The following is a 17,825-nucleotide window of genomic DNA, read 5'->3' as shown; positions in this document are numbered from 1 at the left end:
AGGGAGGTAGGAAGCGGAGGTTTGTGAGTATAGCCCTCTCTTTTTACCATTTTCCGCTCCTTTTTAGCCGACTTCGCTATACGGCTCTAAATTGGATGATTTGCTGGGTCCACCAATTCGGTCCGAATAAAGGTCTCAAAAACTATTGTATCAAATGCAATGCTACTGTGTACTTTACTTGTGCCCAGAGCAAGTTTCCTGAATACACCAGAGTTTTCATCAAGCATTACATTGAAGTTGACATTTCTGTTTTTGAGTGAAATGTCTGAAATGTCTCAGATTGTTATGAAATCCTCTGCACAGAGTCCCCTGAATGATTTATTGAAATAATTTGGGAAGGTTTAATCTAGCTAAAAAAAAAAAAAATAATAATAATTGTTATTATACCAAAATACATTGGATGTTTCACCAAATTACCTGCACAAACGATGACTTGGAAAGTGATTTACTTTACAGTAATTGGACTTATTATGGGATTTGTTTAATTGTAACAGCAATGTCTGCAACCCTAAAAACTTGCACAAGTGAAGCCAGTCCTGCTCTTACATAAATGTTACTGTCTCCATGCCTATCAGACATTCAAAGTCACCATCACATGAAGAAGCTTTTTCATAGTTTTAATCTAGCGTTCCTGTGTCATATGTTCATCTATCTGTCATTATTAAATATATTTCAGTGTTTTTACATCAACACATCTTACATTAATTAGTTTTTTTAAAAATATATGATGACTCATCCTTTATATAATTTTTGAGCAATTACAAGCTTTGTTGAAGAAAATGATCCAATCAAATACATCCCAACATAATGTCCCGCCTTTTATCTTTTGATTGGTTCCATTCCTGTTCATGGGGACTTGAAGATCTTTCAAGACTAATATTTTAAAGTGATGCGTAAAAGCTTTACACAGACAGAGAACCTGGTGAACATCCTACCTCTTAAAAAAAAAAAAAAAAAAAGCAAATTAGAATGGCCAGTGCAATTGTGAATATTTGTGATTAGCAAAAAGCTAAACACGACCTCCTCACAGAGGTGCTCGCACTTCTCACCAAAATTCTGACTTTAAAGACCTGCTCTCACAGAGTGTCAAATATCATGCTAATAAATGCCAAGCATTGACATTGTCCTTTTATCTTCCACCTCCTTCATCTTCTTCTTCTACGGACAAAGGGAGTGAACAAAATAAATTGAGTAATTGGTTAATTGATTGAACTTGACTCAGCTGTGACAAGCGAGCTTGAAGGAGGACGAGGAAGAATCACAAAGGGAAAGAAACATGAGAGGAGGATGAACACAGAAAGAGAGTTCAAAAAGGTTGGTAATCAAAGAGAAAAAAGAGGCAGGCGTCTCTATGAGGCACACATTGTCCCTGCACTAAAATCTCCAGCAAACAGAATAAAAGCAGCTTGGCAGAGCGAAGGTATGCATTCATGTATTCCTGCAGAATTTACCTCAGCAGTCTGTTCCGTTTTAATGCTAATCCTCGCTCCTGTGCCTCGCCACAAAAAAAAAAATAAAGGCCAGCAGAGGGATAGATGTCCTGAGGAATGCAGCCTTTTATTCAAAAAACAGATTAATAGGACATGAATAGGGCATGGCATTTGGCAGAACAGTGGCAGGCAGACCGGCGAGCCGGCGGACTGGCAGGCTTCCGGGCAGATGAGCAGGAAGGTCCTTCTGATGCTAATTACTGTATAAAGCCTCTCCAAGTCTGATGTAATACCAGGACAGAGAAGAGGAGTGTTCAGGTCAGTCGTAAGGATAGGCGGGAGAGTGTGAGAGAAGCAGGCGGGGGGGGGGGGGGGCTGGGAAGCTGTAGAAAGGAGAATGAAAAAGGGGAGGTGTGAGAGAAGAGAGGAGCTGGGTATGCCCAAAGAAGAGGTGGCCGTGTCGAGTTGCAGCTACTGATGCAAGACAGAAGAAAACCGTTGCATCGCTCCCTCTCTTCTGTCTTAGCGGCAGTGTAATACTGCAGCTTCGGTAAAGAGAAGGGAGGATCGAGGCATTTTTGGAAGTCCCTGAGAAACCAGAAAGATCTCACGGTGACTGGGGCTCCTCCAGGCCTCCCCAGCTCCGTAGATTACTGTTGTCAATCACTGTGCTCCACCAGCAGCAAAGCCCCACGAATCTCAGCACAAAAACCTGAGAGCAATCTTTGAAAATATCTTTCAAAACAGAAAGTCTCTGCTCATTCCTGTTTGGCAGGCAAGAGGACAAGCTTAAACAAGCCAATATGTGAAGACGGAGGAAGAATTTCATCACACTTTTCCATCTTGTGGCTTTAATAAAGCAAAAAGCAGCTTGAAATTCACACTTGCTTGCGTTATTTAACAAGAATATAAATAAATGGCATGGTATAACTCTTCGTGCGTGCTTTTCATCATTAGTTGGTGGCAAAAGTATGATGTAAGCTAAAAGAGTATTAAGGTTTTACTTGGAAATGTTGAGCTTGTTTAAAGGGGCGATGAAAGTGTTGCAGAGCTCATTCATGTCCGCCATCAAGCACAACGTGCCCTTGATGGAAATGATAACAGGTTTGTGGGCAGAGTCGCTGAGAACAAACATACTGAACATTATAATAATGATGCTGCCGTAGCCAATTATTGTAGCAGGGCAGCTTGATGTTCACATAACCCAGCTGATGCCCCCATCGACACAGCTCACCCGCAGTAAGCTAACGCATGTGCAGTCCGCAACGTTTTCCTCCTAAATGAGTCGCCTTGAAGCTGCTATGCAACAGGGTGTCTGGAATCGGGAACTTTTCGGATTTGAACTTTCAACCCCATCCACATTTAATGACTAGCTAACATCCCCACATTGTCACCTCCGTCACTTCTTCAAACTGTGTGTTTCTTCGAGTGTGACTCTGTCTGCCCATTTGTCTGTCAGTTGCGCGTCTCTAAGCAGCTTGTGAGTCTCGTGTGTGTGTGTCTCGTGTGTGTGTGTGTGTGTGTGTGTGTGCACCAGGCCAACGGAAGAGATGAGCCATATTAGGACTTGGGACACAAGGTCTAATTAATTTCTCTTGCCTGCAGGTTATTCAGGTAAAACAATTACACCTGTAATCTATTTTCATAGGAACTCAACTATCTTTGCAATTAATGTTATTATCCCTGCGATTCTAATGAAGCAGAGAACAGACTTAAAGTGCAGCCGAGGTCTCGGTGACAGCCTGTGTCTTCTGGGACTGGAACTGTCTGTGTATGTGCGAGAGTTAGTCGATGTGAAGGTGTATAGGCCTGTGTGTGGATCTCACACACTTTGGTGCAGACAACATTAATAGTGTTCCAAATGCGAGGGAGATTGAGTTTGCCGCAGGATGAATAAAAATATCACAATGGGCAAGGTCTCTATAATTACTTGGATTCAATTAAGGGCCTTTTGAGCAGTTGGCTTAATAAGCTTTCAGCCTCCTCTCTCCACCGTGCAGCCTAATGAGTGTCAGTCAGAGTCAGGAGGAGATAATGCTCTTGGCCTCAGGGCCTTCCATTACTCGGCCGTCCTCACCTTCTACCATATGGCCTCAGGCTACGTCTGTGACGGACAGGTCTGCCTGTTCACAAACTCATTCCCTCTCTGACACCGTGAGAGCACTTACAATGTTACTAATGTAATATGTGTTGTACAAACTGACACATGGAAAAAGCACTTGTGTTTTTTTTATTGCTCCCGTCTAATCTTTTGCTAATCTAGTCTGTGCAGAGGCCTGGAAGGAACAAACCAGAGTACACTCGATACTCCTTCAGCTCATCTTAATCAAGAGCCTTTTTTAACCCTCTAACAGCAGAGCCTGAAAATGTAATGTTCTCCATCAGCTTGATACTGTGAGTCATTGATCACATGCGAACGCATTTGAACAACTATGGCTTTGACACATATAAGACTTACTGTACCATTAAGCTCTGCTCTGCTTACGATTGTAGTCGTGCTTGGAAAGGATCGACTGAGAAAATGCGTTTGATCAATAAAATCCTATGAATGTTGCTTATCTCATGTCCAGAAGGTGCGCAGCTGCATTCTGCACCAGCTGCATTTGACCAAAAAGATGACTGCTCATTAAAGTGCAAAACATGGAGCATTACTGATGACACCAAAACACCAACACCCAAATAAAGAAAATGAACACAAGGCAGACGTTTGAAACCTGTGCGTGACTCATTCAGATTAATTCACGTGTTCTAGTAAAGTAGTAGATTTAGTATCAGAGTCTTCTCACCATTTTTACACTGCTGTATTAATGCCTTAAAAATAGGGACGTACAGATTCACTCACGATTTATTTGACGAAATGAGACTTCAGACAAATGATGAGTGAAACAGGTTGTTTTAGGGACAGCTAACCAGCTTGTCAGTGTGGTTTGGCCTTTAAATGTTTTTTTTTTTTCTTCTCTAAACAAGGGGAGCTTCTCGTCGTGGTGTCCATTAAATGCTGCATCATGTCGGTTCTGCTATTTGTGTCGTTTCCTGTCTTGCAGTATTTGCTCACAGTTTTTGTTTCATTTCATTTTCCATCTTGGGGAAGCCAAAATTCTTCAAATCCTTCGATTTAAGAGACAGTGGTGCGTCCTCAATTTCAAAGTCTTGCTCTGCAGCTGCCAACTTCTTCTGCTCTACAGCCGCTGATGTATGAGTATCGCGATTCATTTTTCAGAGCATCGATGTGAACCTCGACACCTTTGAATCAATTTATCACGATTTCAAGATAAATCTTTACATCCCTACTAGAAAAGGATTTTGTTTTTGTCATGCTTGAGCTTTTTTCACTACTTTGGGCTGTTCATTGGCCAAATTCATATTTCTTCTGAAAAACAAACTCCTGGACTGTTTACCAAGATGATACAAATTGAATTTGATTTATTTATTTATTCATTGCGTCTGATGTCAAAAGCTCAACACATCAATCTTCTACTCAAATGTCAAGTGTGAGTACTACAAAGCCCCTTGCTCTTCATAAAATCTAGCATCTAGACTGTAAACACAGACTTGAAATCATGTTTAATTTTTTCCTGCTTACATATTCGGCTAGATGTTTTGAATGCAGCCTGAGTAACAGAAGACTTGCCGCTGTTAGGCTTTCTAAACTTGAGGCGCTCAAGCAGGGGGTTCACTAAATGATCTATACTTTCACTGTGTGTGTCTCTGTGTATGTGGAAGTGTGTGTTACATCCCGAGACTGTATCCCAGCGTGAGAAAATCAATGAGACCAGTGTAACAGGGACCAGTCCATCAGCATTTGCACACATGCACACTCTCATCCCTCCCACAGACACATCTCCTTCCCCCCACAGACATGCATCAGCTGTGCACACACTTTTCTTACTCTTCAGCACACACGCACACTGCTCAGCTTCACTCCCTCAACTCTCTCCGCACGCAGTCTGGAATATTGATGTGCTCTTTAAGAGCCCTCCTCTCTGTCTGTGTCACATTCCATCCATCTGCACACCATTTCCGACTACACCATCAGATCGAGTGAAAACAATTCAGCGCTAACTCTCCTTTCATACACTGGTTTATCCAATCACAGCATAGGCTCAGATGGCGTTCCACGAGCTCCACATTTCATCATCTTCGCATTATAATGAGGCATTATGCGGCTCTACTGTATGTCAGTTTGTATCATTTTACGTCATTAATATAACCGCCTTTCCACATTGAGGGAAATATTACTCCCCAACTTCAACATACTTCATTAAGGCAGGGAATCCACTGACAGAACATTTCTTCTCTGGGCACTTCTGCTTTCATCTGTATCAGAGGAGGAGAGTGTGTGTGTGTGTGTGTGTGTGTGTGTGTGTGTGTGTGTGTGTGTGTGTGTGTGTGGGCATGTCCGCATGCTCGTATTCATGCATGTCAGCTAAAGTGGAAGAGAAAGTGAGGAGAAATACGCGCAGTGAGTGTATGCACTCTCTTGCATGCACACTAGCCTGAGGTTGATTATCATGGGGTGAGTGGCAATTAATGTAGCACTAATTAGAGAGGCTTTTATGTGTGGAGGACTAAGAAGGGCTCCTGGTGATCTCTGGAAACTCCAGGAGAGATAGCGCAAAGAACATAAAACACAGCACGCGTGCCTTGACAAGACGCAAGCCATACGCAGATGACACAACATGTCAATTAGTATCTCTCACTGTGCTGCGGGCGGCTTCGTGAGATAGATTAGAATCCTGACTTTAGGGAAGAGGCAACAAATCAAACAGAGAGCCCATCTCTTTATTGCACTGAAGTTGACATAAACAATCCCACAAAAAATACATGAAGAAGAATACAAGAAGATTACTACCTTCCAATCATTTCCCAAACGTGTTTTTATGTCTCCCAGCTGTGTCATCAGTTTATATCAAAACCGGCAAAATAACTGATGAGCATCCTCCAATCAGCCTCCTATTGCTCCTCAGTATGTTGATATTTGTGTTTATGGCAGTGCAAGAATAAAATCAATTACCCAGAATAAAAAAAAAAGAAAATAACTTTTTTTTTTGGCTGCTAATTTTATCTGTAGACAAAAGCCATGAAAATGGCTTATACGTTGCTACATGAAAAATGTATTTTAATGACAGCAATCATTTAGCTTGTGCCACTTTAATGGTGGATATCTGAAACATCCTTCAGGTAGACTGGTGCCCATCAATCATTCCTCTCTCCTCCCATCACTCTCACTCTTCTCTCTCCCTCCTCCCGTGTGATGTTTTTATCGTTCCCATTCCCCGCAGCCTCCCCTCACCATCGTTCGCTGTGTAATCTCGGGGATTGTGTGGTCTCTTGGTGTGAGAGGTGATGGGTACAGCAGGATGAGCGTGATAATCTGCCGCACTGGATTACAGTCTAATCTCTAATCTCTCTGGCCCTCCTCTGCCCGGGGACCACCTCCACCGTGCCAATTTTATTAATCTGAGCCCCCTGCATCAACAGCTTAGCTTTGCCCATTTTGATTTCCCAGCTTTCATCGAGCATATAAAGCAATAGGAGTTGAAACAATAGATTGTTGTGACGCAATGCTCTGAAGTGAATTCCATGACCCCTGCGCGCTCCATCAGAGGATTTAACTACTGATGAGAGCCTTAATCCTCTGAATGTGAGGATTCATCAGGAATGGTTGCATTAGGGAGGTCCCAGGTTGCCTAAATTGCAGCGGACTGCAGTTTGGCTCGCACATTTCCTGTATAAGTGCTGAACATGGTATCCAACAGCGTCCAATGTAATATCCATCATGGGGAGTCTAAGCGTGAAGGTTGCTGTGTCCTGCCTGACTTCATGACCTGGAACACTCACAATTAATGTCCCGTGTCATGGGGTTAAATTGGTGTTAGTAATTCCTCTGGCTAGTTGAGAGTCGGCAGAGTGGAGAAAGGCGATTCCAGTCACGGACTGGCTAAGAGGGAACATGATTAACCAATTACCTTGCCTTTCTAATAAATGAGTAATCAGTTCAAGGCTGATCTCTGGACTGATGTCTCTCAGTCGTATTCATTGTGCTGAGTGTGTTTTGTATGAAAGGCCTCGTCCCAATGCAAGAGAAACTGATTAGAATTCAAACCAATGGATATGAAGTCAGTTTCCATCTGAATGTTTAAATGTTCAGATTTAAATTTCATGGGGATTTTCAGATTTCTCTATTCTTGTAATTGTGCTTCCATCAAATCTTGTGGCAAATGTGCCTGATTGTTATAAATGCAACAATTCTCATTGAACCGTTTGGTACGGCTTCCACGGTTCACTTCGCTCCTTGTTAATCAGTTGTACGGTTTTACGTACGAGCTTCTATGCAAAGTATGTCTGGGATACAGGAACTCCTGCACCCCTGGGTTAATATCCAATCACTATGTGCCATGTGGGTTGAGGAAGATGGCAGCACTGTGTGAGGGTGATAAGTAGCAGGAAGAAGTTTTTGGTCTCAGCGTTAAGTCTTACGACAAGGAAGAGAAAATGGTAAACAAATGAAATGACTGTCTGCAAACATCGTTTTGCACCTGTCAGAGTTACGGCGTTTGGCTAACAGAGTTAGCAGGCCATCACAACAGCCACCAGCTGATCCCTGACAAAAAAAACATTACAACTGCCTGGCCCATCTGAACTGAAAAAAAGCGAAAGCCATGAGCAAAAGAAACAGGAACGTATCCGTGGGAGGACTGTTGCATCCCTACTGATTGTGCTGGTACTGTAGGATTGCACTTCTACTAAGTTTGTATGGACAGAAAAAGAGGGGGACCTTTTGAAGAAAGTTATTATATTTAGAATAGTATGTGACTGCACTTTCAGCTGACCTGTATATCAGCCTGTGTACTTGGCACAAAGGTGTTTGACAAAGACAGTTCACAGATGCACTTCTGAAAACTGGTTTCATAAAGCCTTCTTGAAGCTCATGTAAACACACTAAATCAGCTCATCCAATGAGACCTTGACCTACACATCAATTGAAAGAGGAGAACATGTGTTCAGCCACAGGTAAAATGTGTTAAACCTTACAGAACAACAATGGGAAGAAGAAGCGTAGATGTGAAATGGATCCAGCTGAGATCCAGAGTGTCGTGCTTTGCACGCAAACATTACACCTTTGTTTAAAGTCATGTTAACTTTCTCTGGTTTGCTGAAATGTTGCACTTTACATGTATCCTGCTGTTTCACCACTCTGTATATTAAACAGGACTGAGCCAGCTCATGTACATCATATAAGAATACAGAACTGCGTCACAGTTAGCTGGATTGTGTTGTAAACATTGTTCATCAGACTTAATGAAATAGAATACTATTACTAGCAGATTCTGAGCTGTACTGGGGCAGTGCACCTGATGATAGCTGACATTTCATAGGTCACGAGTGAGAGCCTTGTGAATCTATACAGGAGAGTGAATTCCTCAATGGTGTTTTTGTTTGTTTGTTATGCATGCATAAAATTAAATTATTTTATAGTTCACATCACATTTCACACAGTTTATTTTACAAGTGTATTCATGTGTTTGTTAAATACATACAAATGATACAAATGCATGCTGTCCACCTGAGTGGACAGATACATATATCTTTATAAATGTGTGTTGGGAAAAAAAATGAAGTTCAAACCTTGTTTTTCATGCCTAAAGATGAATGAAAACACTTAGTAAAAAAATCCCTACTGAGGTTGTCATAAGTCATGCATGAAAGTTGGCTTTCACCAGTTTCTGGATGATTTTGTTTAATTTAATGCATTGTGGGTACAGGTTTGGTTTAAAAAATATTCTTTATTTTATTTTTTTATTGTAGTAAATAAAAAACACACATCCAGAGTTTTAGCTCTATAATGCTAGATGTGGATAAAATCATTCTACGGTGCCTGAGATGACGAGCAGGTCATGGTCTCTTCTCTCGTGCACAGCAGACGGCTGACGCGCGAATACTTTGTCCACTCTGCGTAAAGACTTCAAAGACTTTCAGCATGAAGCTCATGAGCATGATTCAAATGTTGTCGCTTTGAGACATTTATCAGACTTTACACGACTTCTTCAGAAGTCACAAAAAGCTTCTTAGAACTTCGTAAATATGCAGCAGAACTCTCCAGCACCTGTAAACATACTTTGATATGTAAAACCACTAATTAAGCGGTAAGAGCAGCCCATGTCAAAAACGACTCATTTCCTGGATGCAGCAGGAAATATAAATAAACTTTCATGTAGGAAGAGAAGACACTGCTTCTGTCGCTCAGATTGCTTGTATCACTGTTTCAAGAGTGCAGCTGTTAAAGTCTGAAAACTCCCCCACCGAGATACAGGCCGTCCTGGAGGGATATACGGTATGTTTCACTACGTTCAGACTTATTAATAAATTAGAATTTCTTGTACATAAGGTTAAAATGTGTTTTATCTTTTCAATACGTTACAGAAATCAGAAAATCAGCAAGGTACGAAATAACGTGGCTGAAAGACAGCTTTAATTCGATTAATATTTAACTGTTAACTGTTGTGAATTTGTTGTTGTTGTTTCTGACCAGAGAATCCTGTAAACAGCGGCGTGCAGAACATCTGTTATTATGGCGTGTAATGTGTGCTTGTCAGCTCACCTCTGTCACCAGCGTGTGTGTTTTCAGGGTTGAGTGTGTCCAGCAGGTGGATGGAGCTGGTGGGTCTGGTTTTGCTGCGGTCATCCTGTTGATGGTCCGCTGAGCTCAGGCCATTCTCGTACAGCTGGCTCTCGCCGTGCCGCAGATGCCAGGTCAGACCTAACAGGTGGACCGCTACACACAGTCACACAATGCACACAAATGTACACACACACAGGCAAAGGAAGAGGAAAAAAAACCGAGAGCAAGGATTATTATTGAAGAGGGGTGTGTCCGACTCTCCTTTAATGCCCAATCTCAGAGCTCACACTCTGTTATGTGCTTATTAGTGCCCAGCAAAGCAAAAGACAATTACAGACACACAAAACGCGCGCGCACACACACACACACACACACACACACACACACACACAGATACATACATAAACTGTCATAAACCAATGTCTAGTATGTGTGTACTCTTGTGCACACAAACTCAGAATGTACTAGAGGTGGGCAATTAAGGCAGATCTTTGGAGCCTGAGCCCAGGGCTGGTATTAAAGCGCTAACACAGTCTTTTATGCATGACTAATGATGCTTTGAAAGCTGCTGCCGATTCACAATCCATATGGGCCTTTTAAACAACAAAGGCTATGGATGGATGCTGGATTCCCCCTCCCCCTTATAAAACTGTTTACGAGGACAACAATCCAGCATGCTATTAAATAAAAACAACTAACACCTGCCCATTAAGCAAATTAATTAGTGCCCTGCAAGGCTGTAAATAAAATATTTTGCTAAAATATTCACCTTTCTCTGACCAATCACAAGGTACCATTAATGTGAGTTTGTGCTCCAACGCTGCGTATTTAACTTGAGAGGCTCTCTAAAGGTAATGTCCCTTTGCTGACATAAAGAACAAAGCAAATGAAATAAATCATGGCAAGTTTTTTTTTTTTTTCCCCCTCTGACACATTCAGAACATCAAACAAAAGCAGCAAGTCAAATCACAAAGTTGCTATGCGCTGGTGGCAGTCACAGGATGGCTGCTGCATGCAGATCAAGGTAAGGAACTTCTAACGACTTCAAACGTCTTCACTGTCTGACTTGTGTCTGCTGATTGCCGACACCCATAAAAAAAAAAAAAAAAAACAAGCACTTGACACGCGCTCGCTAACGCTTGCACAAAATGGATGCTTGGGTGAAAAACAAATTCACTGTTTCACTACATGACCAACACATCAGCATGTACACACAAATGCACCGGTTTTATTTTGATGTACGCTTGAATGCACACACCCATGCAGACACCCACACCGGATCTCTAACTGATGAAGAGTACCTAATTAAAACTCCAGATAGTTCAAGTCTGTTTGAGTCACTGCAGACGCGCGGGAGAGAAAAGAAAAAAAAGAACAATTTCTCTAAAAAAAATAAAGCAAATCAGCGAAGAGTCCAATTTGGTCCCATGCTCCACTTTTGCATCTTTGGGGATCAGAAAATCAAACAGTCCAACATTTCAACATGACTAGCCCCAGCCACTGTTGGTTTAGCTATCTACTCATGCACAATACGAGTGCTTCAAAGCAGAACACTGACGATTACTACGGCCATGAGGGAGACGTCATGCATCATTTAGTTCAGACTAATTGAACTGTCAGTGTGTGACGAGACCAGACATGGACACACACACACACACACACACACACACACACACACACACACACACACACACACACACACACACACATTCTTCACATTCGTATGAGTACCAGTCACTCATTTTAATACATCCTTTTTTTTTTCTTCCTCTTTCACTGATTTTTTTTTTTTCTTCCTCTTTCACTGATTTTTTTTTTTTCTTCCAAAAGATTCCGTGAGGGGAGATTTTCTCATTAACACTTCTCTGTGAAATTAGTTGTGATGACTCACTCTGTTGCTGGAAAATAAAATAAGTAACCCAAATGATCTGCCTTGTACATTCAATTTCATGGCTGGGGTTTTCCAAATCCAAAAAAATTACTTCTAGTTGTCTGGTCTCCTTCAAACAGGTGCGAAAAAAAAAGATCAGGTAAAGAAATCAACTCCAAGAAATGAACTCAGAAAAATAAAGTGATGATGGTCACAGTTAGATTATCTCAAACAGAGATAGATTCCAAGACGTCCAAGAGATTTCCTTGGAAGAGCATTACAAACAGTGTTGCACCTACAACTGTAGGTCTGAATGCATCGTCACTGTTTGTACTGCATGATATGACGCAGTGGAGCGGAACAAGCGATCAGAGCTTCATAAATTAGTCTGCCATGAGTGATCACTTTTTCCCCAACTGATACATCAAGCGCTTCCACCATTCAATCTCTCAAGCTCCATTCTTTACTCACTCCCTCTTATCTGAATTACTTGTCTTTCTCTCCTTGTCCCCCCCATACAAACATTCACACACACACACACACACCTCTGTTAGCAATTGTTAACCACTCCGGTAATGACTCCACAGCCACAGTCCTCCACGGCTCTCCTATCGTCTCCTTTTCACCACTTCATCCCTCCTCAAAAGCCCCTCAGACCCTACTTCTCCTGCTCCTCCTCATCAGCCTCTCTCTCTCTCTCTCTCCGTCTCTCTCGCTCTCTTGTTTTATGGCTGTTGACCTTTTGCTGGAACACTTAGCATGGAGTCATGGAGCACGCGCACACACTGAAGCGAGGAAGGTTAAGGACCGGAGAACTTGATGAGGACATGCACGATGGTGGTGGAGGGGACAGGTCTGTTTGAATGCTCTTGTGCTTTTCGAGCACACAACGTCCTTCGCAGCAATGAAAGCCTGGTGACGACGTGCTTGTTGTTGATGTTCGGTGAAGAAAAAAAATCACATGGGTGGGTAAAACCGGGTAGGACTGATAGAAATATGGGCATGGATGAGACAATGTTTTTCTCAAAATTAGTTTTTTATTTGATGAAGTAGAAAGAAGAGGTTTGTATGTCAAGGCCTCTGTAACCAAGAGTCCCATTCACTAAGTGCAGGTAATCAGACGCTGCGGCTTTTTCGAGCGCGCATAAAACTCTCCTGGTTAAAATAAAAAGAACAGCTGCTGAGCTTGAAGGTTTGTTCTTGACCTTAAAAAATATTGTTTGCCAAATAATTAAATTGAAGGCTTATTTTTTATAAAAAACTGTATTTCTTGGGGTTGGATGTCGACTTTGCATTACTCTTTAAAAAGCTACTGCAAAAAGGACATCGGTTTGGATAAAAGGTCAACAACAGTATGACGTCAACTAGTAAGGAGCAAGCTACACCAGCTGAAGCTGCATAGCTTAGTTTGAAATAGCCAGCCTTGTCCAAAAAGTGACAAAGTTTTACAGGCAGCACCGTGACAGTGGAATAAATGTTCTCATCTAACACTTGGCAAGAAACCAAATCTTCAAATCCAAGACGTCAAAATCTTCCATGAAGTGAATTTTGCTGTCACATTCTGAGCTCAAGCCGGATGAATTATGCAACTATGACAGAGAGTTCTGTAACCAGCTGCAACAACAAAGTGTTTGGAGTTGCTATACAGCCACAAGTGTCTCCATCGACGGCCTTCTGTCGTCATTGCAGCTGCAAATTGAGATCCTTGCTTTTGTAGCATTTTATGACTCAAGAATTAAAAGAATGGTCCTATGGTGGAAGTCTTAAATACTTGTCAACCCATCCGCCTTGGTTTTTTATATCTTACTGAACATTTGGGGCGTCATTTAAAGCCCATTTATGCACGGCCTAAAAAAGGCCTCTGGAAACAGCACTTACTCTCACTTCTTTACAGTACTGTCTCCACTAGTTTTGATTCTTAGTGTGCACACACAAATTCTCACACACTGGCACAGCACACACTAAGACTCAGCATGCAGTCAGTTATGTGAGCAGCATGTGCTCAGCATGAACCTTCACTCTTACTCTCTTTTTCCCTCTGTATGTCTATCCATCTCTGGCTCTCTGTCCGTCTTTCTCCCTTGCGCTCTTGCAAACTGCACAAAACCGTCAACACACATAACACATTAGAGAGAGAGAGAGAGAGAGAGAGAGAGTCAGAGATAGCCCAGTCATTATAGCGGGAGCAGCAGCGGCACAGTGGCGACAGCGAGCAGCAGTGCAGGCCGAGGCCCGCTCTCGCACATGAATCATTGATCAGCGTGACAGTGAGATGACTGCCAGAGGTAATAGGACGGCACTGCTGGGAGGGGACTCTGTACTGTACCCTCACTGCTGGGCTATGCCGCTGAGATGTGCAGAAAAGATGTGGCAGGCTGAAGAGAAAGGTGGAGGGTGTAGCGAGTGACTGAGGAAGTTTAGTAGTAAGAAAAAGAAGTGTTTGATGTGGCTTTAACACGTTTTACTTAAACTACCAGGAAGAGGAATACAAATAACACATCGGATCTGGGCTCGTGAAAAACGGCGGCTTACAGGAAGCTGAGCAAACTTCTGCTCCATTACGGCACCTGAATAGCTGGAATGCAAAGACATATGGATAGCATATCTTGATTGTGTTAATGGCATCCCTGAACCACTAAATTCCTCCAGCATTCTTCCAGATACGCAGCTTTTAAAGGCAGACTATTGGAGCTGGTCGGAGCAGAGATAGTGCCAGATTGCAGTTGCTGCTGCAGTTCTTGCTATTGTTGTTGTCAGGCATGTGTGTGTCTCCAGATTAGATAGAAATGATTGTGCGCTCCAGTGATGATTAGATTTCACACTCGTGGTGGGAGAAAGAGTGGGAGATAGAGAGAGAAAATTGTGAGCCTGTGTGTGTGTGTGTGCGTGTGTGTGTGTGCGTGCGTGTGTGTATCCCTGTGAAATGTGTTACACCACATGCAGCTATCTGGTGTTTGTAACCGTGCTCGCCTGGGCTGAGGGACACAATGGGTGAGATTGACTGTGAATATACTGTCTTATCGATAACCATTACAGCCAAGGTAGCGCCGCAGTCTGTTAAAAATGATTTATCAATACTCGAGCAGAAGCGGAAACACACCAGAGCCTGATTGCCAAGTTCTTTTTCGCTCATACACATAGCTAACCGCCAACTATATTCCATCTGACAACCAAAGACTACAGCTGGCTTTGCCCTGCAGCAAACACTTTCAAGAGCATCAGTCATTCGATTTAGTGTGTAGTTTAGCATGTACAGTAAAAGCAATTCCTCATCCAAGTTCTGCATGGCTGTGTCAGCCTCTAGCTAAGCCACAACTTCTGAGGGATGGGAGAAAGAAAGGCAGCGTGCGCGAGAGAGGGAGAGAGAGAGAGAGAGAGAGAGAGAAGGGCAGAAGGAGATAAAAGACACAGGGAGAGGCAGCGAGGGGAGTAAGACGGAGAAGGAGAGAGACAAATGGGGAAAACAAGTGTGAAGGAGAGTGAAGGAGAGAGACTTCAGAGCCATCTGTGTCTAAGTCAACGTTGGAGTAGAGACTGAGAGCTGGGGGGTCTGTCTGCCCTCCTGCCTGCTCGCCTGTCGGCCCCTCGCTCCACTCTGACAGACAAGAGGTGCTAAAGTGTTTTTCTTACTCCCCTCCACCGACCTCTTGAAAGCTACTAATACAACTGTCATGATTGTTTAAGTGTGTATGTTTGCGTGTGTGCGACTGTGAGTGTGTGTCTGCTGACATTTGCTTGTGCGAGTGGCAGCGTTTGCGACGAGACGCGGAGCCTCACTGGCGCCGCATCCACTGGTGTAAACCCGGGGACTCATCATCATCCGTGTGACCTTGTTCATGTGGAAGTCTCGTTTGGATGAAAGGATAAAAATGAGGAGAAAGAGGGATAAAGGCAAAGCGGAGGCGGGGACACACTTCTCACACCTCAAAATGATGAGATTTGCGGTATATCCTGGTGTTTATTTACCAGTAGAAACTCGCTCTCGCTGTCATCTAGTTAGTCACGGTGGCGACGGTACACCAAGTCCAACAGATCACAGCATTCTTGCTTCACGCAATTCCTCTGTTGTTCTTTCATTCCTAATCACGCCCCCTCTCCCGTTCTGTCAGAGTTGTCCTCTCTCCCTGTCTGTCTCCCACTCGCTGTCTTACTGAGCTGGTCCTTTTTCTGAAAGCTGAGTCATGTTACAACAGACAGAATAGTGTTAAATGAGCTGGGGATCCGTGCCATGTTGGAAGCCCCTTGGGCAAACACCATCAACCACCACTGAGAGCTGAAACACTGCAGACAAACAGGAACTCTTAACTGCTGCTCACAGTCACGTAAAGCTCAATCCCTTGGTGCTTGTGCGTGGATGTGTGACTGCATTTGTGCGTGCGTGTCACAGAGAGGATGAGAAGGGGAAAAGGAAGAGTGCCGGTTTCTGTGCACGTCTGCATAAACGAGAGCTTGTCTCTCCTGGTGAACTATTGGAGCTATTGAGGCTATTTCATTGCAGCCTCTCTGACCTTCTGGAGACATTTTACCAAAGGGCTCTCTCGTCATTCAGAGCTTTCTGACCACAGTCTGTCTGGCCATTTAAGGCAATTTTACCAAAAGCCTCTGAAGCTGTTAGGGCTGTTTTAACAAAGGCCAGCGGGTTTCTAAGAGCTGCATCAGACGACCAAAATAGAGGACTGAAAACAAAGAGAAACTGGACCAATCAATACGGACCCCAATGAGGCATGAAGCAGCTGGCTGAATGAAGCTGAGGCTCAGGAGAACACGAACACACACACACACACATACACACACACACACACACACACACACACACACACACACACACAATTCTGATCTTGAAGTCCCACATGCATTGACACACATGCACAGGTTTTACACAAAAATACAATTTAACATACAAGCATGTATGCAGGATTACTGGGTTTAGCAATATACTGAGCATTGACACTAACTTCTACTTGCAGTCAGTTCCCATGCACCAAACAGGTTTTCTTTCCCTGGTACAACACCAACATGGCAATGAACCACTGAGAAGCTCTGAAAAGGCCCCCATAAAAATAAAAATAAAAAAAAAACAGAAAACCACAGATTTTCTTCCAAGAAAAACAACAACAAAAAAACAGGCAGATTCATCTTAAAAAATCTGAAGTAAAAACTGTCAAATAACCAAATATTGTGCCGAGGTTTAAAAGAAAAAAGACAAGCTGTAAGTGTGCACATCCTAAAATGCATCGATGCAGACACACATAGTGGCTCTAAGGTGAAAGCCCTCTCAGTGTGAGCTATAATTATGGACCAGATTACAAACATCTGTTTAGACAAAGCAAACAATGCCAATTCACGATTTCGAACACGGCAGCGTTTCTGGACTGCGATTTAGTCACTGCGTGTGACAGCGTTTTTGTGTCCAACCGAACTGTGCTGAGCCAGAACCCTCCTAATAGAAAGGGTTCTAGTTTCCAGGCCCGACTGGAAACAAGCTGTAACAGCCAATCTTACCCACTCAGCATTGCTGAGAGGATAATTGGTTGCCAGTTGCCCTTCTTGACAGAGCTGCACAATGAAGAGGATAGCAGCTGATCCCAGACAAACAGACCACCTGTTCAAAAACTTTCCTTAGGGAGGACGTAACGTTTCATTATGGCCCGGCCGACTCAACACTTCAACAGCTTCATCCAGACAGCCATCACCAGACTCAGCTGACCCTCCGACTTTACCGCCGTACACATACGGCTCTGGCCTCCTGCCCACCACCTGCCATCACAACAGACTGTAAACCCCACTCTACAGACTGTTCCCTCCACTGACGTTATTATTAACGCACAAAGTTGTACAGGTTTTTGAATGCACTGCAATTGCCATTACATCAATTTGCTTGTTGACTTTTGTGCTATATATA

At 43.0% G+C, this 17,825-nt stretch overlaps 1 protein-coding gene across 1 annotated transcript in view; it reads right to left on the bottom strand.

Moving 5' to 3' along the window:
* Positions 1–17,825, bottom strand: part of tenm1 (teneurin transmembrane protein 1) — a 163,722-nt gene that overhangs the window by 84,556 nt on the left and 61,341 nt on the right. The window contains exon 6 of the mRNA XM_079352768.1: positions 10,033–10,206. Coding sequence (XP_079208894.1) covers positions 10,033–10,206 — 174 coding nt within the window. The remainder of the gene's footprint in view (positions 1–10,032; positions 10,207–17,825) is intronic.

This window comes from Symphodus melops, assembly GCF_947650265.1.
Source record: "Symphodus melops genome assembly, chromosome: 9".
Lineage (NCBI taxonomy): Eukaryota > Metazoa > Chordata > Actinopteri > Labriformes > Labridae > Symphodus > Symphodus melops.
This window is presented reverse-complemented; position numbering and strand designations above follow the sequence as displayed.